The 19500-nt window shown below is 43.8% G+C and overlaps 1 protein-coding gene across 1 annotated transcript; it reads left to right on the top strand.

The window, feature by feature from the left end:
• Window positions 1-611: 611 nt before the first annotated feature.
• LOC139295261 (carbohydrate-responsive element-binding protein) lies at window positions 612-17908 on the top strand. Its single transcript, XM_070917417.1, has 17 exons — window positions 612-958; window positions 2413-2519; window positions 2812-2897; window positions 3079-3168; window positions 3996-4037; window positions 6784-6958; window positions 8009-8089; window positions 10798-10949; window positions 11063-11660; window positions 11750-11823; window positions 13416-13686; window positions 14660-14775; window positions 14992-15114; window positions 15341-15468; window positions 15868-15991; window positions 17476-17605; window positions 17745-17908. The coding sequence occupies exons 1-17, from the start codon at window positions 612-614 to the stop codon at window positions 17906-17908; spliced, it is 2808 nt and encodes a 935-aa protein (XP_070773518.1).
• The last annotated feature ends 1592 nt before the right edge of the window (window positions 17909-19500 follow it).

Raw genomic sequence — 19500 nt, 5'->3', positions numbered from 1 at the left:
TACATTTTTACACAGAAGGACTGTGGGTTTTGTCCCCCATCACTTCCATTGGAAGCACATTAGGAGGGGGTCTCTTGAGGGCTAGTTTGAACAGGAGGAAGGACCTTCAAGTACAGTGCTTGAGTAAATGTACTTCCCACATCTGGCTACTTGGTATGAAAACTATTCAATTACTCAACTTTATTAACATACATATAATATAAACCTGAACTATTACATCGTAAATATAAAGTCAATATTGAGGATTTCAGAGAAAATGAGTCCCAATAGTAATAATCATATTTCCTATTAGGATTGGTCTATTAATAATTACCGTCCACCGGGATGGCTGGTGAGAAGGACTTTACCACCAGGGGAAGTTGACATAATGATAGTAAACTGTTACACAACAGTGCACACATATTGTTGTCCAGGGCTGGGGGGGGGACGGTTGTCTCTCAGCTGGCAGATGAGGGGCTCTCTGCTGTTCGCAGGCGGCTCTGTGAGGGGACATTGTGATATCTGAGGAGATCAACGGAGGAGGAGGAGGAGGAGGGGGGGGGGGGAGGGGGAGTCAGTCGAGGAGAAAGTTCACTGTCTGGCGGACAGTCAACACTGAATGAAAACGCACCATGGCGGGCAGAGGGAGAGTTTGTTCAGCCGGACAGAGCCAGCTTCAGGTCTCCTCGGACTCGGACTCGGAGGCGGAGGGGGGCACTGTCCGGGTCGCCGGTGCCGGGCCGCCCGCCGTCTCCTTCCCCTGCGTGCAGGTCATCCACAGCGGTCACTTCATGGTGTCGTCGCCCCACAGCGACTCGGCGCCGCGCAGGAGGAAGAGCGGCGGGACTCTGACATATGACTTCGACACGGTGAACAGGACGTGGTGCCAGACGTACCGGTACGGCCCGCTCAGCTCCGGGAGCCTGAGCATCGACCCCACTCTGACCCGCCTGTTCGACTGCATGTCCCTGGCCTACAGGTGGGTCCCTAAAGTCTCGTCAGGGACAGGAGGATAACCCCACCTGAGATGTACCCAGCTGTGGCCCCTTCAGTTCAGACTGTCCTCCTTTTCAGTTGCAGGAAGATCTGTAAATAAGTTGGGGGGTGCTCCGAGTATTCAAAAGTATAAAATTACTGCAGGCTATAACCGATATTTCTTTCCCCCTGCAGAGACCCCCTCTGAGGTTCATCATTTCCATATATTTGTATGAGCCACAAACTGCTCACTGTACACACTGAGCTCCATGTAAAAGTTTGTGTTTCAACAGGTTTCCCTTTTAAAACTGATAGTTGGGGTTGGGTTGTCATGTGTGTGGATGTGTTGGAAGAGGGATTTCGCAGTCTGTTGAGCAACAGCTTGGAAAGTCTTCAGTGAAAAGTGGACTTTGATTCTAGTTGGCAGCAGTGGAGAGATTACAGTGTAACTGAGGGTTAGGAGAGAAGATCCTGAAATGATGCCCCAGGCTTTTTTTGTTTGTTTGTTTGTTTGTTTTTTAAAGAAAAAGTAAGCGCGTTGTTGTGAGATATAACATCCGAATTTGTATTTTAGTTGTATTCAGTGCTCTGTTTAAAAAACAAGCATTTAAAAAAAAAAAAAAAAAAAAAGCTTATATCCTGCACAAACCTGTTCTTGCAGGATTGTCTTTCACTTCAAACTTGAGAAAATATACCGTTAGTCCTGCTTTAACAACATGGTCATAAGAGTTGCAGTCAAACTTTGCCTGAAAGAAGACTTTTCTCTTACCAGTGACTGTGTGCCAGTTTTGTATTTTTTGTAGTTGGATGGTAGTTGCACAATAAACCTGAGCCAGACATGGTTATGAGTGGACAGACCACAAAACGTACATTTTTATGAAGGGCTTTTACATGAACTCTGTACGATGTTTCTTTATTTATGTAAGTGCTGTATGTAAAGTACAAGCAGTATTATGTGGAGCAGGTAGACTGTGTTTGTTTTATACTACCGCTCTGCAGCACAGTGTTTGCCATTAACCAGTGTCAGTAATATGCTGTCTCTGCTGTTTTGGAGTGCGTGTGTGACTTGCAGTGATGTTCAGCATGTTTAAAAATGACCCCCCCCCCCCCGGCTTCCTAGCAACTCCCTGAGCACCTCACATTAGGAGGCTTCTTCTCAGCACTCAGCAGGCTGAGGGACACTGGGGGGGGGGTGCAAACAGCCTGACAGTGTGCTGGTGAATAAGCTGATTGGGCACTATTAGTCAAAATCAGGACAGATATCCAGCAGGGATGAGGCAGTGAGGCTGCTGATGTTTATCCACTGCGTCCATTTTCTTCTAAAGAGCATCTAGTCATGTCTGTCCATCTCTCATTGTTTTTACAGAGGGTAACACTGCCCATTTTCAATAAAAAAAGATATACATTATGTATATTTTTAGAATTTGACAAAACATCTGTGATTGTGTTTTTCCGCAGTGGTAAGATAGTCTCTCCCAAGTGGAAGTCTTTTAAGGGGCTGCGGTTGCTGTGGAGAGATAAGATCCGTCTGAACAATGCCATCTGGAGAGCCTGGTTCATTCAGTGTGAGTCCACCACTCTTCACCTCCTCTCTCTGCTGCCTATAACAACCTCTCTTCAACGTCTCTCCACTAATAATGACAATAAAGGACATCACTGCCAAATGCAACAGAAGTAGTGAGACAAGAAACCAAAAGAGAGAAATGAGACAGAGAAAGAACAACTAAGTGACTGAACATAAATGAGATTAAATGAGTCTAATATTCATGAAGACACCATCGTCAATAAATTATTTGTTTTTCTGTTTAAACAGTTATAAATCTGTTGATTTTGTCGCTCTGCATCTGCCGTGTTTAGATGTGGAGAAGAGGAAGAAGAACCCTGTGTGTGGGTTTGTCACGCCGCTGGAGGGCTCGGAGGCCGATGCACATCGAAAGCCTGAAGTGAGTGATTTGTGTCTAAGGGGCATGTGTTTTTAATCGGATTGGGCTGGATTCTTCTTCAACCACCGCACATTATTCCAGACTCAGTGGACAGTTAAAAACACATGAGTGATTTTCGTATTGTACACTGATGAGGCTGGACATGTGTATGATGCGTGGTATTTCTGCGTCATGTCAACAGGCCATTGTATTAGAGGGCAGCTACTGGAAGCGGAGGATTGAGGTGGTGATTAAGGAGTATCACAAGTGGAGGATTTACTATAAGAAGAGGGTGAGCACTTGTTTCTTTTACAGAACGCATATTTCATCTTTTGTATATTTTTAGCCATGCTAGCGACATGGCTCTGTGGATGGCAGTGGTGGTTTGACCAGACTGAAATATCTCAGCAACTGTTGGTTAGATTGACGTGGGATTTTGTAGAGACATTCATAGTCCCCAAAGGATGAATCCTACCGACTTTGGAGATTCCCTGACTTTTCCTCTCGAGCCACGAGCAGGTTGACATTATTGGTTCATAGTGAAATATCTTTACATTGTTGCATGTATTGCCACAAAATTTGCTGCAGATATTCAAGGTCCCTGGAGCACAAATTCTAATGACTTTTGACGTTTCTAGTGGCGCCATCATCTGGTCAAAGGTTTCACTTATCCCAACAAATATCTCCACAGGATGCATTAGCACAAAAGTGTGTACAGATGTTCATGGTTCCCAGATGATATACCCTAAAGACTTTGATCATCCCCCAACTTTTCCTCCAGCGCCACCATACGTTTCGCAGTTTTGCTTTTGAGTGCTTTTGGTGCAGGCATTCATGTCCCCCTCAGGATGAATTGTTATAAATTTGGTCATTTTCAGAGCCACCATCAGGTCAAAATGCTGTCCAGTACTTAGGTTTATGACCAAATACCTGCAAAACTAATGACATTCAGCTGTATTTTGTGTTTAGTGCTAATTAGTAAATGTTAGCATGCTAACACGCTAAACTAAGATGGTGAACATGGTGCATATTATACCTGCTGTTAGCATGGCTGTAGACGTTAAGTCTTGTTTAGTTCCAAATCAAACTGAGCATCGTTTCTCTTCTTTTGTTTTGCAGCTTCAGAACAAGAAGGATGATATTCTGTCAATGCTACAAGAGGTATGACAAAAGTCCTGCTCTCTTTTTATACGTTTTGGAATAACAAACATTGATTTTGACCTTAGGTGAAGCTGGCCCATTGACCCAGGCTTCAGTGTGTGTGTGTGCTGGTGGCCTGCTGGCATTGTTTACTTTTGAATACTGTTGGAGCTCAACATATGATCATCAAAGTCCTCCAAGCGGCTATTTTTAGCACATGGACTTAGCCTCCCTTGGTTAATGAGAGAGGATGAAAAAAACAGAAACGTGCAAAACAACTTGCGTCATGGCCTGACATTTGTAGGCAATTTACACATATTGATTGCCAGCAGCAACAGTTCCTCTAACCCCCCTTCAGGCTTTATCTTTATTCACGTGAAATAGCTGCAGAATTTAATGTCATTTCATCAAATCTGACCTACTTCCAGCAGCGCTTTGTAAAAGTTGAGCAGCGGAGGGGCAGCGAGTATGACAGTGACGTCACGGTGGCAGAAACCAACAAAAGATCGGCAGGGAGAGAGGAAAGGCAGGAGGAAGGCAAAGAGAGGGAGGGACCCTGGGGAAGCACCTCATTCATGATAGTATTCACATGAGAATGTGACATGTGCCCACTGTGCGACTGTGTCACCCACTTTCCCCTCCCCTCCAACCGAGGTCAAAATTAAAACCGCTGCGAAGGTAATATCTGACTGTCTGTCTGTAGCCCAAACTGCGGCACTTCAAAGGGCCCATATCACCCTGTAGCTGACGGGTCAAAGATCACCAAACCAGGTTTTTATGCTCCCAAAGTGTTATCTTGCCTTTCTCTTAACAGATTACATCAAGTGGCTGGGGAAAAAACACCTCAGTAAAACCCAGGGGTTGTTTTTGTAATGTTAGTGTTTATATATCATCAACGGTTTTCAGCTCTCAAAGCCCCAATCTGAGATTTAATTGGCTATATAGTTTTAGCCTCAGCCCCAGCATTCTCGTAAAATCAGCTTTATCTGCTTTCTCCAGGCATCATTTCCAAGAGCATGTTGTGTGCAAGTCTGTCACAGACTCCAATGACATACTATTCTGTCAGTCCTCATAGTAAAACTTACTTAGGCAGTTTGAGAGTGAGACAAAGTCCTGCCAAGTTACCAAATCAAGTCATAAATAAAGGCAATAGCAGGAAAGCAGGGGGACGTGGACTATGCAATCTAGGAGAAGTCTCTAGACAGAATATTATCATTGATTTTTAGTCTTAGTCTTGGTCCAGAGTGAAATATCTCAACAACTATTGGATGTATGACCATGAAATGTACATACAGACGTTCGTGTTCCCCAGAGGATGAATGCTACTGATGGTGTTGCCATGGACAACAGAGCATTTTTGAACATGTGGAAAGATAATATGGATCTAATGACACTCCCTTAACCTCAGCTGTACCTGTGTTTCGTTCTAATTAGCAAACGCTTGCGTGCTAATACTCTAAACTGAGATGGAGAACCTGGTAAATATCATCTGCTAAACACCAGCATTGGGAGCACATTAGCATGCTGCTTTTAGTATTTAGCTCAAAGCACCGCTGTGCCTAAGTACAGCCTCGCCTTGATGTTATGTGTGTCCTCATTTCATCTCTGCCTGTCGTTCAGTTTCAGCTATCTCCATAAACTCGTTTCTGCATATTTTATTCATTTTTGTCACATCTCGTCTCACTTCACCGCTGCACACCTCTTCTCATTTCACATACCAGCTCCTTGCAGGAGACCCCTCAAAAAATGTAATTAATGCCCATCGGAAGTGAGAAATCGCGAGGCGTTCATATGCATGTATATTTCTTTCTTCAGCGAGAGCGAGGCAGCAGCCGCAGCAGCAGCAGCAGTTTGTGTGGCAGCGGCCTCAGGTCTGCCCGCACGTGAGTGTGACTGCCAGAATTAGGTCAGGGACAAAAGGCTGCTGCTCTTATTGAAATGGTGAGACATCAAAATAAAGAAATGAACAAAGCCGACATAATGATAACCTGCGAGGGGCTAGTGTTTTTGAACAATATGTCAAAACTGCTTTTTCATCATGCACACACACACACACACACACATGCATATTCCACACAACAAACTTACCTCATTTCTACTTGCACACTTGCATTGAGAGGTAAATGAATAAATTATAAGAGGGGATGTCGTGTGCTTCGACGTAATCAAAACAGTTTCCGGCTCAATCTGGGCTTCCCTATAAATGTGGCCTCAGACGTAGAAGTGGAGGGCGAAGACGAGCAAGATCAGGGTGAAGCAAAGCATCTCAGTCAGAGGGAAAGGAACGGTCTGGAGCTTTGTTTTCTGTGAGTGTTTCGCTGGGCATTAAGAAGAGAAGGGGCACTTGGGAAAGTTTGGCATGACATGTTTCTGTGTGGCTGGTTAGAGGAGATGCAGCTGCTATACGTGTGTCATTTTGTTTTTGTGCAACTGGAAGTAAAATGTGTTGTAGTGAGTTGGCATTGTCATATTTTAAAGTTAACTGGATCCACTCATTTTGCATCTTATTGAGTATATAATCATATTATATAGCTTTTTGGTGTTAACGTGCATTACTCAGTGTTTTGAGAGTCATTACCTTTTCACATTTTCCATCAAGTGCTGAACATATACAAGTGGGGAGAACTAAGTGACATCAATGCATCGCTTTGCCTTTTCAGTCCTATTTGTAGGGAGCCCTCTAATGGATAGATCAGGGATTGACTTGGTATGTAACTACAAGTTGACCTGTTGAAGTGTTTTTCAAACTCGGGCCGATGTTCTTCAGGGTCAGAACTGCCAGGCCAAGCTGGAGAAATGGTCCAATCAGATGTACCAGGAGCCTGAGGCCGCCCCCGAGGAGGCCCACATGTTTGACCTGGACTGCCTTCTGTCCGACATCTCCGACACCCTGTTCACCATGACACAGAAGCCATGTCCATGGGCCAGTGACCGACACGACAGTGAGTAGACGGCACTCTCGGCTGTGACTTTGCACTGGTCACAAATCAGCATCTAATAATTGAAAGTATTAAGGAAGGACAACTAGTGGCCTGCGAGCTGCATAACGAGATTAAATTGTAGCATTTATCGTTCGGATGCATCATTTGGCTGAAAACAAACTTCCGGGTCTACTTCATTTTCACTTTTTATCAAATAGCTGTCAAAACTCATGAACCTAGCTTCATGCCGTCTCTGTGCCGGGATCAGGAGCCTCGGGGACAGAGTCAGTCAGTGTCTCACTATGAGTGTCGTTCTTCTCACATGAGGTATTGCTGTGTTTTGGTTTGTGCTCCTCTCACTGGTTCGACATGGACTCGGCACGACGTCACACACTTGTGGGGTTGTTGGGTTATGTTGCCAGGTCACTGTCAATCAAATCGGATCAAACCACTCCTACACAGTCCCGCGCTCTTGACTGTTGAAGTCTTAATAGAAATATAGTAAGGGACTTTTTACATTTGGTTGTTGCTTATTTAGTCAGTTTAAAGAAAAAGTTTGACTTTTTGGGAAATATGCGTACTTGCTTAGGTGACAACATCTGCCTATCAGCACCTCAAAAGCTCACTGATCAACACAAGAGGTGTTCTAACATTAAAGTTGACATGTTAATGCATCAGTAATAACGGCCCAGTGATGTAATGATTGAACACTGACAGGTCCCATTTGGACAAACAAATACTTACTTTTGATACTTTGAGTACATTTTGCTGATAATGCTTTTGTTCTTTTACTTAAGTGATATTTTGAATGCAGGACTTTTCCCTGTAATCGAGTATTTCTATAACGTGGTATCACTACTTTTACTTCAGTAAATGATTTGAATACTTCTTCCACCACTGTCAGCAAGTCAGCCAAAGGCACCCGCCCTTACAAATAAGGGCATTCTCTGTGATGAAAGATGACCTTTTCGAAAAAAGCGCACACAATGAGACAGACGCCTCGACGGATGCACTCGCACACACGTCTCTCGCTTTCTCTCGTGTCTGACGTTATGCTCTCTTCCTCCTCAGCGTACACGAGCAATGCTGATATAATCCAGCCAGGCCTGACTCCACTGCAGCCCAACCTGGATGATTTCATGGATATACCAGGTACTCTCTACCCGTCCATCCGTCTGTCTGTTTGTCTGCCAGTGGGATCTTCACTCGTTGTCATAGAGTGGCAGCAGATCAGCTGATTTTGCTTTTTTTGGAGTATCCATCCAGTTTCAACTGTTCTTTTTTGTCCAACATAGTTGATTATTTAATGACAGTGTGCTACATGTGGGCTTGATTTGGTGCCGAAAAACATATTTGATCGCTGGTCGAAAACGTCTGAACTGACCCTGATGAGATGTCAGAGTTTCAGCCAGAGAGTGCTGTGTCTGCAGTGTGTTATTTGGTCCTCGGAGGTTAAAGGGGGGTCAAAGGCAGGGTTGAGCCGGGAGAATGGGGAAGTGGAAGAGGATGTATTTGACCATGACCCCTGGCTCTGGCACCACCTATGAGGCTGTGGAAAATAAAGGGATGGGCTGGGAGGTGGTGGAATTTCCTTTCTTCAAAAAGAGCTCTTGATGACCTCTGCATGTCCAAAGTCCTGAAGAAGAGAGTTCTGATGATTCTCTAAGAAGGGTTTGAGAGTTGCTCCATTTTGAAGCTTGACTTTGTTTGTCTGAAGTATTTGGTTAAACAGTAGATACCTGCAAGTAGTTATGATGAGTAATGAAAGCAGCCAGCCTACCAGCACCTCAAAACTCACTAATCAACACTAGTGTTTAGGACATCTGTGAACAAATCTAACAGTTTTCAAATTCAACCGAACAAAATTATTCAAATATGCAATTTGTAATTTGTAATTCAATTGTAATTCTCACCTACACACAAAGTGTTATTTGTTGAATTTGTACAAAAACTAAAGTGTAAAAACGACAATTTGTGGTTTGGCTGGGCATCATGTGCAGGGCTATTTCTTGGCAGGGCACAGTGACTTCCTGGAAAATGAATCAGCGAGCATTAGAGGTGCAGGTAGGTGGATTGGAGCCAGGCTAGCTGTGTCCAGCGCAACTAAAAAATAAAAATAAAAACTCTACAAGGAACCTTTCAAAGGTGACAACGTGTCAGTGATGTGTTTAAAGCTGGTTTCCAGTGCCCTCAAGTGGCTGGAGAATCAGTTAATGCAGGTTTAAGTAAACTTCACCATCAATTAATCTAGGTTTAAAGAAAATCTGACCTAATCTGAATATGTTTTGGTGCAACATAAATAATCACTGACTTCCCATTTATGAATTAATACTTGATAATGATGCATCCCTTTGAGTGTGAAGGGCAGGAAGAGTTTGCCTCCTCAGAGCAAACAGCTAGCCGGCAGGAAGAACACCCAGCTGAGGAGCTTGGTTGTTTTGGCCTTTGTGTTGCTTTCAGTGAAGCAATCCAACAGCCCCGTGGCTACAAGTCAGCCTTTGTAACCCACAGACAACCTGCTGCCCACTGCTGTAATATGTGTGTGTGTGTGTGTGTGGCTGTTTGTTCTCACAGCACTGGCAGGGTCCTGAGGGATCAGCTGTCTGCCTCTCTCTTGGTCACAAGGTCCAGGGAGCTGGCGAGTGTCTGTCAGAGCGACGCAGCCACGAGTTTAATTCATGCAGGGTGCTTCTCTTGAAAGGAAATACAGATCACTTGTCTGAGGCAGCATGTTATGCCAGTAGTTTCTCCTCACTGACATGAAAACACAAACACACTGGTATGTATTTTCAGACTGTGCCACACTTTTTGCCTTGTGTTTAGAGAGCTTGTATCACGCTATGTTCCGAGTACTGCATGTGTTCATGACAGCCGTCCATTTCCAGAAAGTCGAAATCAGTGTTTCACTGACTGAGTTGGGAGTGGGTTGGTGTTTGTCTCCTCAACTTGCTTGGGATTCGGTAATCAGTCAGATGTGAGGAAACTGTTTTTAACTGCAGATGGCAGCTTGCCACGGTCAGTTGCCAGCGGGGCTCCAAAAATATGTGACCTGGCAGATACGAAGCGAATACCTTGAACGACCACCACATGCAGAGAGCTTCACAGCATTTTGGATGGCGACTTGTTGTTTGATGTTTTGGCTCTGTGCTCTTATTTTCTGTTTTGTTGTTTGATTTTTTTTTTTTTTTAAATGAAACTGTGACTGAATTATCAAACTGTGGACTGACAGTAATCATGTCAGGCTGCTTTCAGACATGTCTGGCTGAAAGCAGTTATCCTATCTGTTAAAGCATTTTGAACATACAAAATAGTCAACTAATTGTAAAATTAACTGTCTTTCATTTTCCATGATTAGCTTTTGGATCTAATATTTAAGCATCCTTTTTGCTCTTTGTATTTCAATTAGAAATACTTGGCTATGCATATCGGATACACCATTTTTTCCCCCTGCAGTTTGATGGAGTTTAGTTAAATGACATCCCACATCGAATGTTTGTAGTGAAAGTATAGACTCAAACTCCAGTCACCTTCTTATCCAGGTTCCTGTTGAGAAGGAGATTTGAATTTCATTGACAATTTGAACTGGTTAAATAAAGGAAAGAAAGAAGGAGTAGATACTCTGGTACTCTGTGGACACTGCGGTGACATCATATGTTGTGTTGTCAATTCATTTTTGCAATCAATGTCAGAGGGAATAGGACATTTGGAGAGTTTTGAAGTATAATTGTGTTGGTTCCAACTCATACCAGGATTCCTCGTTTTCACACCCTCATCGAGATTGAGCCAATTTCTACGGTTCCAGCCGTTCAGAGTTTCTTCATAACCGACAGTCTGATTGTGAGTGTGTGTGCTTTTCTCAGATATCTTTATGAACTACCGGGGCCAGCCCACTGAGCAGACTGGTTTTGCTGACTGTGGCTATTTTGAGAGCTCATCCAGCACAGCGTTTGCTCCGCTTCCCTCCCCTGTGGTGACAACTCCTCAGCTGCTTATCAACACCCAGCTGGCTCAGGTACTGCTGCTGCAAACAGCTCTCCCTGCTTGTCAGATGTACTATATAACATATATATCAGCTAATAGTACGATTGTGTATTCAGTAAAATGGACTGAACCTTTCTTTTCCAGCCCAATCTCTCATCTGACAACTTGCCTCAACCTTCCTCATCCAATACCCAGCCAGACCAGACCAGGCCGGGCCAGGGTTGCGGTGAATACCACACATCTAGCATCATGGCATACGGACAGTCATACCCCGACCCCCCTGTTTCCATAGCGTATACCAGCAGCATCGAGCAGCCGGCCTCTTCAAGTGTTCCTTTTTTCTACCCTCTGCCGTGTCACAAGTTTGGTTACTACACAACGACCAGCGTGACCCCCACTGTCATCACTCACACCGCCTCCACCGTGGGGGCCCAGGGCTCTGTGCACCAGGCTCATGTCTACACTCACACAGGGGACGCGTACCCCCATACTCCCAGCCACTCTCTCAGTTACCCGGCCGCCGTGTCCGACCCGGTCCACGCGGCGCTGCCCTCTGTCACCGCGTCCCACTGCTTCTCGGTCCCGGAGCAGGTGGCTGTCGCAGGGGTCAGAGGGAAGCACAAGCAAAAGACAGGAGGAGTGAGGACAGTCGCCCCCCCTGTGGCTCCGTCCGGCCCCCCGTCCACCGCACCCACACCCACTAGCTGCCTGGCAAAGCTGCTCTCCTCCAGCACCTGCGAGCGTGAGTCACTTCTGTCCTTTGTCCTCTCTTTAACAGTTATTAATCTGAAAAGATTTCTAAAAATGAACTAATGGTTTTTGTGCTTTCAGGGAAGCCAGCGATAGGATTTGATACTACTCTAGTGACAGCCAAAGGTCAGAGGTCATCATCTCCCAGCTCCTCGGTGAGCCTATCCTTTAGTTTCACAAGAAGCGCGGTGCTCATTCGTGTTGATGACTGACTTGGCACAGCGTCTCAACAACAATCAATCGATTAATTTAAAGGAATAGTTTGACATTTTGGGAAAAACACTAATTTGCTTTCTTGCCAAGAGTTAGATTAGATTGATACCACTCTCATCCCTGTACGCTAAACATGAAGCTACAGCCAGCATCGAGGTAAGGGTTTCCACCTACCAGCACCCTTACAGCTCACTAATTCACATGTTATATCTCATCTGTTTACTCCATACAAAAACTGAAATGTAAAAACGTACAAATGTGGTTTTACTATTTGTTTGACGGGCGCAAACTTGTCTTGTTTTTGTACAGATTAAACAAACGAGATAGAATTGCGTTAATTGGTGAGCTTTAGAGGTGCTGGTAGCCCCCTGTTTCCAGTCTTGTGCTAAGCTAAGCTAACCAGCTGCTTGCTATTGCTTCCTATTCAGTGTACTGATATTGATATAAGAGTATGAGATATCAATCTTTTCATCTAACTTTCTGCAAGAAAGCGAATAAGCGCATTTTCAAAATGTCGAACTGTTCCTTTAAAGTTGCATCAAGCTAGCTTCACACTTTGTTGGACTGAAATTTTGCAGAAAAATATCATTTAGAATTACATTTTCGTCTAAAACTGACCTCAGACATACATGTCCTTTTTTCTTTTTTGTGTCTTTGCTGGTGAAGAAAATCTCTTTTTAGCAGCAGCCCCAGGTTCAACAGTTTACAATATTATTGTACCTTGTAATTATTAACTATTGAATCTCTTGTCCTCTTTACTTGTACCTACATTTTCTACCTTTTCTCATTAACCTTAATGGTCTCTTTGGGGTCCTGGAGACCTCGGGTCCTCTTTAACAGCTCAAAAAACACACTTAACTTTGTGTTTGACCTTAATACTTCATGACTTTTCTTGATTTTAGGAGAATTGCTTGTAAACAGGATTTTAACATGATAACAGCACTATCACTCCCAAATTCCAAATAGGTCTATTTGGATTTCTGTTTTAGAACAGTTTGTTCATAAAAGGGACTTAGACCTCTGTAAACACGCAAGTAACATCACCTCCTTCATCAAGTGTGCAAGTCCTGTTTGTGGCAAAGGCAAGGGTTATCAATTCACTACTTTCCCGCATATTGGGTTTTAACTGGGTTAGAAGAAAAGAATGTATTTAAAGGAAAATAGGCAATCTCAACAAAAGACAAGGGTTAAGAAAGCACACTCGCTGGCTGCGATCTAAAACATTTCAAAACTGTTAGAGATTTGTGGGAAACACTCATGAAAATATGTTTGTTCAACCAGCCTAAATGGAAGTAATGGTCAAAAAAATACACTATCCGTTCAGCAGCACCAAATATTTGTGTATTAGAGGTTCATAATCATCATAATCGTATATGAAGTTGTCTCAGGGTTGCCTACATCTATAAGTGTGTAGTGGAACTTACTGTATTTTCAGAATACTCAATTAATTTAATGATTAACTTAATGTCATCTGTGGAAAAAAAAGCTACATTTGAAAAAGAGCCCTTCTGAGTAGAGATTGTGTGTTGTTTAGCAGTCCAGCAGCGGCACGCATGTTGGAGAAGCTTCATTGCAGCTGCAGCACGGAGCTGGTTGGGCTGCAGGGATCCCAGTGCTGACACCTCTGCACAGCCAGAGCGCCACCCTGGGTCACAGCGGACCCCACGCCAGCACCTCCAGAGGCTCGGCCGTGTCCGCCCTGCTCACCCACGGCTCCACACACACCGGCACAACCCTCCTCATTCCCAAGACGGAGAAACTGTCTCCGGTCCAGCTCTACGGCACGGACAGGAGCAGCTTGACAGGTACGCCCTCACTGCTGCAAAACACTCACGTGAAACAACACCTCGCCTTCCCCAAAGGCTATCAGCGATCACGTCTTCTTTTAATTGGTGAATGGTAACATGTTTATTATCAAGGAATTCACTGTAAAACATCTTGGGGGACATTGACATGCTGAGCAAGCTAGTGAAGAGAAGACAGACAACAAAATGATTATGTATCCCTGGTAGATTGCTGGCTCCGGTGCTCTATGCTGACACTTTAGCATACTTTCTTTCTAAAGTTAAAATCTACCTAAAGTATCAAAGGTAAAAGTACTTTGTACTTTACTTTCAAGTACCTTGAAATTAGATATTTTGTCCCAAAAGACTAAAACTTGAAATAAAATGTTTTTGTCTTGAAATTTCAGAGCTTAAAATAAGTGAGTTCTTTGTTCTTTTAAGCTATAAAATTATAATCAGATCTTATATAGTTATTATTTTCCCTCTCTTTTTGTGTTCATTTTGCCCCCAAAACTAGGTTAAAACGAGGTTAAAGGAAAGGTTTTTATACATTTTAATTTACACATTCATTCATTTCACTGACAATATTATCTATTTATGTATTCAGTTATATTTGGTAATGGTCTGATAACTTTTTACTACATTTTGTTTCGGAGCTCCATAATCACACAGCATAGCTTGCGTGTTAAAATGTTCCAACAACACATGGATGATTTTGGTTTCTTCTTTATGTTCCCATCAATTGTGGGTGAATTTAGCAAATTGGTCGGCCAAATCAAGCTTGTCGTAGAAGTCTAAACTAAAGCATCCATTGTCCACTGTTACATGGCCAATGTGACTGTAATTTAAATCACTTTATTGACATGCAGTGTGCGGTGCATGTGAGTACATGATGTAGATAAGAGATTTGTGCATGGGAACGTGTTTACATGTAGATTTCATTTCATTTTCATGCAAATGTAATGAATATTGCTCTAATCTGTCTTTCTTTAAGTTAATTTTCAAGGACATCCAGGCCAAACCTCACCACCAAACCCTTTAGATAAAGCCTCCATCCCCGAGTCCTCACACTCAGGCTTCTCAGGACATGGAAAGATAGAATCAAGTAAGGTAGGGCACACTGTCTCATTTAATTATACTGCACATCAATGTTTTCATATAGTACAGCATGACATTGAATAGTTTCTTTAAAAAAATATCATCAAGTCCTTGTTGAGTGCTAAATAAATGAAAAGGGAAATATGTAGGAGACTGATTATTGACCCAGTATGTGAATCTGGGTGTGAAGTGTGATTTGTGCATTTTCCTCCGCTGTGTTATCTGCAGCAAAAAGAGACCAGGAGGATAACTCACATCTCGGCCGAGCAGAAGAGGCGTTTCAACATCAAACTTGGATTTGACACTTTACACAATCTTGTGACAACACTCAGCTCTCAGCCAAGCATAAAGGTACTGTGAAAAGATGTTCAGCTGCATAAGAGATAGATGTGCTGAAGGGTGGGGGGGCGGAGAGCAGCACCGAAGAGCAGTTGTGTTAACTGGAAAACCACATGAGATGCAACTGCAGCTACGGAAACATCTAATATTTACGAACGTAACCGCAGTAATATTGAATATTAGCGAACAATAGCGGTGTATTGCTGACATGCGGTAATCCCTCTGTCTGCTTGCTCAGATCAGCAAAGCCACCACACTGCAGAAGACGGCCGAGTACATCAGTAAGATGCAGCAGGAGAGAGCTCAGCTGCACGAGGAGGCTCAGAGACTCAGAGAGGAGATCCATCTCCTGAACTCTGCCATCAAGTGAGACCTTTAGCTTGGCTTGACTTCTAGATGTGTGTGTGCAGGCGTGCGTGACCACTCTGATTGGATGGGTATTTTGGTTTGATATTATATCAGGGTGATATTGGGATTTAATTAAAACGATAGGTTCACATTTTTTGGACTGTGGATTTTGTCCCCCACCACTTCCATTGGAGGCGCACCAGCAAGGGGTCTCTTAAGGGCCAGTATGAACAGTAGGAATGATTACAGCAAGCAAAACCTGTTTCAATATTCATATAGGGACCTGACTATTGTTTTAAGACAGCCTTTTGTGAAAATGTATGAACCTGTCCTTTAATATCACATATTGGTCTTCCCCCGCTGATGTGAGGACGCGCTGCACTGCTTTGCTGACTCAGCGTGTCTCTCTCCATGCAGTGCGTGCCAGCAGCAGCTTCCAGCCACTGGTGTGCCCATTACACGGCAGCGCTTTGACCTCATGAGGCAGAAGTTCAGAGAGTACGTCCAGGCACAGACTCTGCAAAACTGGAAGTTCTGGATCGTATCCTTATGAATGCAAATCTGCCAAAAGTCACAGCTTAAAAAACGCACTTACTCTGCATGAAAAATGGACTAGGATATGATCCAGCGTGGAGTACTAAATGTACCCGTCTATTCCTGCGTGAGGCTCTTATGTTGCTGTACCTTGCGGTAGTAGTTGGCTGCAGCATAAAGTGGCTTCTTCAGACTCTGGAGGAATATCAAAATATTTTGTTGCCTCAACCTTTTTCTTCGAATCCAAATGAACTAATTACACCAATCTGGACGGCCACGGAGAGGGGCAGTGTTTTTAAAGTGTAGCGGGGAAAATAACCCCTGAAACTGAGCTTTTCACTTTGGTGCAGTGCATATGGTAAGTGACCAAAAACCTAGTCTTTGTACAGATTCCAGTGTAATTACGAGTCTTAATTCATAAAAAGCATATTATTCATCTGGGGCGTCTCAGTGTAATCATGCAGATCAAATAAAAAGCCTGTGTGTTGCAAATGCCAGCTGCATAAAGAAATATGGCGATATCAATCCATAACTCTTCCCTTAATGATCGCCTAATCTGTTACTGCTGCCCTTATCTTGCAGGCAAGATGAGAAGATTAGATTACGATTTTATCGTCTTTGTGTGTTGCACAAAAACACCTCGAGGGTGTTTTCTTTTCTGTGATTCCTCAAGAGATTGTGTGTTTGCTGCTGATTTTCCAAATTGGAAACATAAAGTTCTCCAAGTGGATCTTTTCTCTTTACATAGAGGCAAGATAGCCGCATTTACCACATGTTTGACAGCTAATTTTGTAGCTTCTCCATAGACAGCGCTATTCAACAATGAGAGAGAGCTGACTCATTTCGTTTTTCGTTGACCACTAGCGTCGTGCTGCTTCCAACAACAGTGAGCCACTCACTCAGTGTTATGACCGAAATAACCATTAAAGAATAAGTCTGATGATATTATGTATTTTTCTTATTGTGAACAAATCCCACGAAAAGACCAAAACCAACAATGAATTGATTGAATTGAATTGAATTGTGTATCTGAAGCCGGATATGTCTTATTCCTCTGAGCCATAGAGCTCCATTGTTTCAACAAACGATTACAAACACATCAGTGAGCCACACCGTTGCACTGGATGACATGTCCCTTTACTACAATGAACATGCACATTAGTTTAATTTTGGGTCGATCACATACGCCGTGCTGCTGCTGTAAGTACTCACTAACCACTGAGTGCCACAGACAGGGTAGGGAAGTCGGAAAGTCTAACTCATTGACTCATGGACTAACACATTGTTGGTTTTGGTCTTTTTTGGGGGATTTGTTGACAGCAAGGAAGCTGCAGAATAACACCAGCCTTTAAACACTATGGAAGCTATGGACATCATTTGATACACCATGCAATGCTTACGAACAATTCAGTAATGTTTGGAAAACAGTTGAAGAATATTCATGAACTCACATTTGAATGAGCCAGACTTCTTTCCTCAACTCAGCGTCAGTTCAGCATCATCATCGAGCCGCTGTTTGAATCCTATAATGGAATGGTGTCCACTGCCAGTGTGGAGGACCTGTGTCGATCCACTCTGTCCTGGCTGGACCAACACTGTTCCCTGCCTGCCCTAAGACCCAGTGAGTCCAGTCCAACTGGTCCCTCAATTGCAGATCCAAACCCATATTCTTACAGCAACTGTCTGTAGTTTGGTAGTATTGTTATGTTTCCCATTGTACTTTCACATTAGCTGTCATCTGTGTTTGTCGTGTCTCTCAGTGGTTCTGAGTTCACTCCGTCTCCTGAGTACCACTACGGCCATCCTGACAGACCCCAGCCTGCTGCCGGAGCAGGCCACCCTCGCTGTCACACAGGGCAACCCCGCTGCAGCCCTGGACCACTCCTTACAGCCCGCCACTCGGGACAACATACACCCCGTGTGAAGAACAGACTCAGTGGAAACTTCACTGGAATGCACAGCAGACCACAAGAGGAGAGAGCCTGGGCGATGATTAACAAAGACTCAACACTCAGCTCCAAGACTCTCAATAATGCGTAATCGTATTCCAATAAAACTCACAAACTGCAAAAAGAATGTATTCCAGTAGACCCAAAAAGCATAGGAACTGTATATGATCTCTGCTTAAGTTCTGACATACTTGTACTATACACTTGTTATTATTTCTCAGCCTCAAAATCCTTTTCTCTGGCGAGGCAGTAGCTCAGATGAGTGGAAGGAGATGTCGGTCCCTGTGACTGATTGAAAGGCTTACTTTTCTGTTTAAATTATTTGGTAGCATCAGTTGGCGACTGCATTTATTCTTGATTGCTTTCACATCTCAGGTTATATTTTTTGTTTTTGTATAATATATTATTGCCTTCAATTACTGACATTTACTCAATATGTGCCATATGTCTTACATGTGTCTTATGCTGTGTTGGGTATCTCACGCCAGCAAGAGAGTAATCGTAAATGAACAGTTTTAGTTGGCAGAGATTATTCCAGTGGTTGTCAAAGTGGAGTCTGTGGACCACCAGGGCTCTTTAAAGGGGGTCCAGAGGGTCCCCAGCAAAATGAAAAATAGTTAGATTATACTGTTGCTCTCTCATTATGTCAGAATGTGAGAGGATGATTGCTTTCATTTCTGTCAGCTTTAATTTTCTGTCTGTCAGGTTTGCAATTTTATATTAAATCGTAACATCTTTCCCTAGAACCAGGGCAAAGGTTCACTAAACCATGCGTTATGCCAAAAGCACATGCAACTATCATTTGCCCTCACAACACGCACACCTGGGGTCCAGTAAAACACAGCACACACTTTATAGAAGAATATTACTCCTGAACACACTGATGGAGGTCTTTTTCACGGCAGACATTTTGACTTGCCCAGGAAAAGCACAGCTGTTACTAATGACATTAATGATGGCTCTGTTATATTAGAGTGTCCCAGTAAGCCATGACAGTGAGAGCAGCATGCACAACACCAGGGCTCTGACACCAAAAAAAGCTAAATGGAATTCAGCCACCATTTATCGTATTAGTTACACCTGTGCTTTTCCTGCTGTGACATTTCAAAATGCCTTCAGTGGAAGAAGCCATTCCGGGGATTTGACCTCCAAATGATGATGTAGTTCAAGTGAACTGTCGCACTGTGGCTCGCGCTCAGGACAGAGTCGTCCACACACAGACACGTTGGGGAGTCGCCACGCTAGGTGACGCTCTCCCTGTGCACTTGACTCCATGCCGTTCTGGGCTGCGGGCGCTCCTCCGGCCCGACAGAGGGCGCTGTGCTGCAGGCGGGCCCGGAGAAGCGCAGTGTGAGGGGGGTTTTGTTCCCAGCTCTCCTCGGTGCGCTGTCCACTTCAGCACCACAAGCCGAGCGGAGGCAGCGGGCTAGCTAGCGCTGAAGAGGAGGGACAGAAGACACGGCTCAACATCAGCACCAGCACCGACCCGAGTCCCGAATACCGAAAAAAAATACCCACCGATATCCGCCAGAAACGCCGACACCAGCGAGGCAAAGGGCTGCAGAAA

This window comes from Enoplosus armatus, chromosome 13, assembly GCF_043641665.1.
Source record: "Enoplosus armatus isolate fEnoArm2 chromosome 13, fEnoArm2.hap1, whole genome shotgun sequence".
NCBI lineage: Eukaryota > Metazoa > Chordata > Actinopteri > Centrarchiformes > Enoplosidae > Enoplosus > Enoplosus armatus.
This window is presented reverse-complemented; position numbering and strand designations above follow the sequence as displayed.